General features: G+C 35.5%; 1 protein-coding gene across 1 annotated transcript; it reads left to right on the forward strand.

The window, feature by feature from the left end:
* Nucleotides 1-4,690: 4,690 nt before the first annotated feature.
* LOC133873590 (protein NODULATION SIGNALING PATHWAY 2-like) lies at nucleotides 4,691-6,645 on the forward strand. The gene is made up of 2 exons (XM_062311321.1): nucleotides 4,691-4,769; nucleotides 4,909-6,645. Exon 2 carries the CDS (start codon nucleotides 4,922-4,924, stop codon nucleotides 6,527-6,529), a length of 1,608 nt encoding a protein of 535 aa, XP_062167305.1. The 5' UTR covers nucleotides 4,691-4,769; nucleotides 4,909-4,921; the 3' UTR covers nucleotides 6,530-6,645.
* The last annotated feature ends 1,403 nt before the right edge of the window (nucleotides 6,646-8,048 follow it).

Raw genomic sequence — 8,048 nt, forward strand, 5'->3', positions numbered from 1 at the left:
CCGTTTTCCTTTACACTGGGTTGGAGGATTTTTTTTTTAATTCAACCTATTATTACTATCACATCACATGCATTTTAAAAATGCATATGGAGAATCTCATTCTCTATTAAAAATATATTTGAGAATCACGTGCTTTTAAGACAAATATCAATTTCATAAACAAAATTAAAGGAATTTTCTTCAACCTAATTTAAATAAAAACTTTATCCAAAAATTATAGAAGCAGAATACTATGTGGTTGTATATGAATTTAAATGATTAAATTCATCGAGTTTTATTACTTTATATAAGTCAATATACTTTGATTGGTTACATAATTAAGCACTAGATTGCTATCTTTAAATTACTAAGAAACTAGTAGCAGGAGTAGAGGACAAGGGAAAAGGTTGATTGGTTGAAAGCTTGACGCAACCTAAATACAAATTTGAAATATTGTTGAAGATTTTGCCTTGCTAATTTACCTTATGCCAATCAAATATATTCAAGATATTTCCTAACCCTATTGGATGGGAAGTACGTGGCAGCTGTTGACCCCTTAAGGCACGATTTTCCCAATTTTAAATTTGTTTGATTCATTGACTGATTTTATGGTTTCTCTCTCTCTCTCTCTCTCTCTCTCTCTCTCTGTCTGTAGACAAACAAGAGATAAGCATCATTTATTGAAATCTATTTTCCAGGCATCAACCAAAAGACAGCCTGACAATAGTAAGGACAAATATAAAGATCAAATCTATCAATATGCTTCTGCCTCCCTCTGTCTGACAAATGAAACAATTATAACATGCATGCACGAGCATTGAAGTACACCATAAACACCTCAATGCAGCATCATGGTGTGTCACTTCAAAAAGTTAGTTCTACGTAACAAACAGTTTGTAAATTATAAAGATGTTTGAGGGTGTAGTAATTAGTGTTATATTAATCTTAATAAGTGATTTTAAGAAGCTCTAATGATATAAGACAAAATGAGAGTCTAGATCACTTAAGTCAGCTAAAAATTGGCTCGAACTAGCCAAATTCGGACAGAATGCTCCAGTATAAATCTGCTTAATTGAATTTGGCTCGAGCGGATCCATCCTAATTTGAACAATCTTCTAATTTTGGGAACAAATCAATTCCATTCCTTTTGAGCTCTTTCTTGATTTGATTCACTTCTTGACATTTAGACTTTCCTCAGTTTCTTGCTTTTGAGTTCAATAATAATTCGATCAGTTTTCATTATCAACGTGGGTGTTAATCTATGAATTGAAAATTAACACAACTTTCTAATCACTTTTATCGCTTTCACTACGTAATCTAATTATAATTTGACTAATCGTTTTAGATCGATAGCACAAATGTACATAGTTAGCGTTAGCATTTTTTTAGGTTGTTACAAATGACATTACAGTACTTTGTATATTGGGCTAAATGAATTCAAACATGTGCAAATATGTACAATATTAAGGTATCTCGAACACCAATATTTGAACATAATGGTGCCAGGTACAAAAAGCCAATACACTTGCTGCAATATCGTTCTCAACATCTCTGATAGATTCGTCTGCATAATCAGTCCTACGTGGAGTCGAAAAAATTATGCAGATAATCATAAAGAGAGCCATGCGCACGTTATATCTATATATATATATATCAAACGACATGCGCGCAGATCCCATTTTGTGGCCCAGAAAGTAGGAAAATCATATCCATGACCATCTTTGTCGACGTTCATGCATGGCAAAGTGATGAGTCATGAATCGTACGTATGATCATAGGCGACAATTTTAGAAGGCACAAAAATATTAGCAGGTAGAGACGTTCATGTCTCAACTATCTTCCCTGTCTTCATGAGTGTTTCATTAAGCATGTTGATCCGATCGACACAAACGTTGACATCATGGCCCTTTTACTAATAAACATGAATAGAAGATTTTTGTCATTTTTATTGTTTGTTCGGGAGATTTACGGGTTCTCGCACTATAATTGCAAAAAAATTTAGTTCAATAATGTTCAACCCGAGTTAAAAAAAGAGTTAAAGACTTCGTTAAATCATCAATTATTCTAAAAGTTTAAGATGATGAAAAATTGTGAATCCAATCACATGTTGACACATTTCAATGAGTTGTAAAAGAGTTGTTGACTAGTTTTAATTAATACTTTAACACTCTCCTCACGTGTGGCTCAAACTCTCTGAAAAAAAAAATATAAGGCTTAATACATGAAATATTTAACTAAAATAGACATGAATTATGAGTTATCATAAAAACTTAAGACCTTTGCTCCGATATTATATTAAGTTTCAAATTATCCCCAAAACTTAAGCTTATAATTAAGAAAATATGAATTTAATTAATATTCTAAGTATGTATAAATATTAGTGTCCCGTTGATTTTGGTCGGTCCATATATATATAGGAAGCCGTTTTGCAGTTGGATTAACAATGGAGGATTTTTTTTACCATGATATACCTTACGTGCAAGATCTCAAGATTCGGTTACGGTAATCCTTATTCGATTAGCAGGATTAATTAATACTGCGATCATGATTATATTTGACAATGAAAAAGACAAAAAGTGACATGCAGGAGGGCAGGACCAAACTAGTTTGTCGTGTCATATGTACTACTGCACAATACATATTTGTACCAGATGAGGATGTGCACCCATTTCACAGTGACATGCAGGAGGGCAGGACCAAACTTGTTTGTCGTGTCATAGAAACTCCCACACATATTTTGCAAACCCGACAAATTTTGTCAGTGTTCAGGCTAATCTCGAAAAGACTATTTTTCTTGTCCCCTTGCTAGGAGATCAAATGGTATACGATTGATCATCCGACCAATTATTTACTCTCTGAGGTAACGCCAATTTTGTCTAGTACAATTTTGAGGGATTTTATTCTTTCAATTTATTACAAGGGGGTGACCTGTTTCAATATATCAAACTTCTAAACACTAATCTTTTAATTTTGTATTATATTAAGGTCGGATTTGCACATCATGTTAAAGAAATTGTTAGCCTTAATCTCATGTACGTGTCGATTTCAAGTTGTGTCGAAACATAGATATAAGACTACATATGTCAATATTCTTAACTCGATCCATTTAATTAAAGGGTCATACAAACTCATCAATACTAATTTGCTAATTTCGTGTCAGAGTCGAGAGTCGGATTTGCAGGTCGTGCTAAAAATTATCATCCTTACTCTTATTAGATACCAATTTGACGAAGGAAAATAATTTCTATGTTTAATCCTTAATTTGTTAAGAGCAAATACTATTTAAAATGCCATTTGAGTTAAAGATAATTGTAAGACTAACCATATTACTCCTTGCAAAATCCATCCAAATCTCAGCCTTAGAAGAAGGAAGGAAGAGCGGGAAAACAAATTTATCTCTAAAATCCATCCGATATTAGCCATGTAGAGGGAAGAGCTCCGCTCCTCCCCCACCAAATAAACCTTCCCAAACTTCCTATTGATTTTTTTTTTTTTTTTTTTTCCTCTTTATTTTCAACGACACTTTTGTTTGGAGTTTGGATCTTATATCTACCGTAACATTTACATCAATATAAGCCATGCACCCCTTCTCCACCATCTTCGGCCACCAACATTATCTTTTGTAGGACGTATATGCCACATGCCACCATGGCAAGCGTGGACTATACGTGTCAACGCCCATTTTGGTTCCTTTCGGTAAATTCAACAGTTCTCTACCCTTGCTCCTCTAGCTCACTATTTGTGGAACTATTTTGCTGCAAATAAAATTCCAAATCCAAATCTGGACCTCATGATACATTGGCCTTGTTATTTGTTTCACAATCCACGATGAGGACCCATTATCTGTTTGTATTAGTTATCTTCTAACCAAATTTAAAGCAGCAAGTACATATGACACGACAAACAAGTTTGGTCCTGCCCTCCTGCATGTCACTGTGAAATGGGTGCACATCCTCATCCGGATCCTCATCAAATGATTAATTGATAATGACCCCTACCCAATGCTTCTACTGCACAATACATATTTGTAACAGATGGTTCTCAAATAGTTTACTAAACTGACGCGGGTAGGATGAAATTCGTCCAACCCAGTTTGAAAGAAAACTTATTTATTTTAATTCAGTTTAGAAGAAAACTTTATCTCGATTGAAGAGGGTATAATCTTAGATCCAAGTTTGTGCTAAGTTTGACCTTTAATATGTAGAAAATGAGACTTTTGCAGACTAATCTAATCTTAAGAGTAATGTTATTTTTTACACCCATTATTTACCGAGTAACGTAGCGTGTTTTAAGTGTCACGTCAGTCGATATAAAATGAGTGTAAAGAGTAGCATTACCCCGACCTAAATGGTGATTACACGATTTAACCAATAAAATGTTTTCACGCAAGCTAATTAATTGTCTCTACTAATTGTCCTTTTCTAAAGAAAAGAATATATTATGCTGACCACAAAGCCGTCTAACTAGAGGTTTGTCTCGTTTAATTAAGGTGTTTTTAAATTTTGTATTAGCTTAATTAAGGGGTCACAATGGGTCAGTGTCAATACATGGCCTTATACCATTGTTGGCATGTTCTTTTCGCATAAGATTATATTTATTAGGAATTGAAAGGTAATTACATTGAAAAGACATGAAGGGTTCTTCAAGGAATCTAGATTATTAAGATATTATATATGAATTAAATTCGTGATTACATGCAACCAAAAGCAACCTCCAAGAAGCTGCCAAAGAAAGGAAGAAGACTCGGATGGGAACCTTAGTGTAATGAAATTCTGCAGAAGAAGTGGCTGGTAGTGATTGGCTTATAATCTTTCTGTTTAATTATTTTATGTTAATCTTTCTATACATTCTTCACCAATTATATATATATGTAAATACTTGGCCTCCCAGAAAAGTAAACTCCATCACAAAAGTTTCTCTATCCTGCAGAAACCATCAAAAGATGATGCAGCGTGAGCTTCCCCAGCCTTCATGGCCATTCTACAGTGTCATAGATTCAACTTTTGAACAGGTTGAAGACCATGACCTAAACATGAAGTTCTCCCCGGTGGATGGCTATGATTTATCTTCATTATTTACTACAACAGAGGACTCCTCTGAACTTTGTCAAATCCCCTGTTCTTCAGCCATGTTCCTTGATGACTTTCTCCCGTATCCACCCTTTGATGATTCCCAGCAGCAAGTCATGCTAGCCATGAAAGATTTCTCGATGGGGTTGGAGGGGTTAGATTATTCCATATGGGATAATGAGATTCAGGGCACCTATGGTCTTTTTGGAGAGAGTGAGGGAAGTTTCCCTCTGCCACTGGTGTCAACTGAAGGAGAAGACTTTTTGAGTCATAGCCAGTCAATGAATTCTGAGTCATCAACAGACGTAGTATCTATTCAACCATCATTAATCTTTCCAGGAGAAGACATGGAAATCGATAACCAGTTGAGAGTTCATCATCTACTTCAGGCTTATGGAGAAGCCTTGGAGAATGAACAGAGAGAGCTTGCAGAGGTTATTTTGAGATCCATCGGTGAGAAAGTTAGCCCGGTTGGCGAAACCTTTGAGCGTGTTGCCTTCTACTTATCCCAGGACATTGGGAATCAAGGTGACTATCTGAAACAAGAGTCCTGCAAGAACTTTGAGGCTGCATTCATGGCATTCTACCAAACCTTCCCAGAAGGAAGGTTTGCTCACTTTGCAGCAAACTCGGCGATTCTTGAAGCTATGCCAGACGATGAAGAGATGATACACATAGTCGACTTTGACATGGGAGAAGGGGTTCAGTGGCCTGCAATGATTGAGGCCATTTCAAGCCAGCACAAAACATTAAAGCTGACATCAATCAAATGGGAAGAGGAGGATTCTAATTATGTTCCTTCACCATGGAGGTTCGAGGAGACAAAAAGGCGGCTCTACGATCAGGCGAGATCTTCTGGTCTAAAGCTGACGGTGGAGGAGATGGGAATTAAGAATTTGGTGAGTGAGATGAAGAAAATGAAGAAAAGGGCTGGAAGGAGAGAATGGTTGGTTTTCAATTGCATGGTGGGGCTTCCACACATGGGGAGGGGGAGAAGCAGAAAGCTTGTTATGCAGTTTCTAAGGGTAGCTAAGGAATTGATAGCTGGTAACAGGGGAATTATAACCTTTGGTGATGGAGATGGATGTGAAAAGCTGAAAAATTGCTCTGCTTTTGGGTCATTCTTTGATGGGCATTTGGTGCATTATCAAGCCTTGTTAGAATCATTGGAAGTGAATTTCCCACATCATCTTGCAGAAGCAAGAGTAGCCATGGAGTGTCTCTTTGTGGCACCTTACATCTCCTCTCTTGCTTGGTTCCAAAAGTGGGAGGAGATAAGGGAAGGCTGCCATCTTCAGGCAGCGCTTGGGTTGGAGGGTAGGAGACTGAGCAAAGAGATACTAACAGAAGCAAAAGAAATGGTAAGAGAAGGGGAAAATTCATATGGAGCAAGAATCCAAGGGCAGATTGGAAATGAGATGGTCTTGAAATGGAAAGGAACTTCAATAGTGAGAGTTTCAGTCTGGACAAATCAAATCTAAAAGGGTATATACATGTATAATATCCAGAGATGTACTTTTATTTGTTATTGTATAGATTGTTTCAGCCAATACAGCAAAGAAAATATTGATTAAAATGACAAATAATAGAGAACTACTATTTGTCTTCTCCTGTCTTTTTCCAATACAACTTTTTTTAAAAACCAGTCATTGGATACACCTTCACCTGTGTAGGTCCTATAGATTCAATAACTGGTTTTGAAAAAAATAAAAATTGTTTGGGAGAATGACGTTTAGACTTTCTTCAAATAATATACCACGTTTCAAGGTTTACAATAGCAGTTGCTATCACTTTGGGCTAACAATTTTTGATACGACTCAGTGAACCCGATACAAAATTAATGGGTTAAGGTTGAGGGGCTTAACTTATTTAATTAATTGTTCGGGTTATGGTTGACCTATATAATCTTATATTCATACCTTGACACAACTCAAATCTGACACACAACATTTATGGTCGGTAATTTTTGACACAACCCACAAACCCAACACGAAATTAGAGAATTAGTTGATGAGTATGACATATTTAATTAAGTAGCTCGGGTTATAGTCAACCACTATAATCTTATATCAATGTCTCAACACGATCCAAATTTGACAAAAATGCATGAATTTCTCATGAATCCGATGGCAACACAACAAAAATGCAGTTCAGGAACTTTGGGAAGTAAACTGTAAACCTATAAACTTTTTCCATTTCCGTTAATATGTTCAAACAGAAGGCAGAGAAGAAGAACGCCCAGCCACTCGAAGTGCAGGAACCTCCTTCTTCGTGTGCAATGAACTCCATGAACAGTGTTTTCGGCAATCATCCAACCCTAGTTTCTTCATATGTGAGCTTTTTTAATCAAGAAAAATACATGTAAAAATCAAATGATCTAAGGACAAAAATCAATTTAATAAATTAGATTCTTTAAAAAAAAAAAAAAATCAATTCAATTTAAAGAAAACCTTTTTTTCAATAACGAGTGCAGAATATACGCAATTAGAATTTTTTTTTATTCCTTGTTTGAAAAAGACCGGACTATAGAAAAGGAAAAGGTGGTTGTTGCGCGGCTCCAGCGGATCCCAAATTTGGGCATGAGCTTTATCATTGATGTCTTTTCTAGCAAAGAATATCCATTAAATGGGTTGAAATGACGGTCCCAAATGCATGATATCTAGTTAGAATTTGGAAAAAGGTAGTTATCGAGGGGCTTGATACCAAAAGGGAAACTGAGTCAAGATTAAGGAGGACAGTTCGTTTTGGGTCCAAATCGTGTCGTTACATACGTATAACATTTTATATATCAATTCTAATTTAACTTATTTCAGTAAATACACCAAACTCCTCAATTTTAATCTATTAATTTCGTATTGAGTTGACGGTTCATATAAAAAATTACTAACCCTACTATCTCATGTTGGATTAAGTCGTATCAAAATTTAAATATAAAACTATATAACTCAACTTTAACCCAACCTATTTAATTAAACATATCAAACCCTTTAACATTAACTT

The sequence above is a fragment of the Alnus glutinosa genome, chromosome 7 (genome assembly GCF_958979055.1).
Source record: "Alnus glutinosa chromosome 7, dhAlnGlut1.1, whole genome shotgun sequence".
NCBI classification, from domain to species: domain Eukaryota; kingdom Viridiplantae; phylum Streptophyta; class Magnoliopsida; order Fagales; family Betulaceae; genus Alnus; species Alnus glutinosa.

Excerpts from the sequence above, each read along its gene's own strand:
- LOC133873590 (XM_062311321.1), top strand. The coding sequence starts at position 4,922 with ATGATGCAGCGTGAGCTTCCCCAGCCTTCATGGCCATTCTACAGTGTC.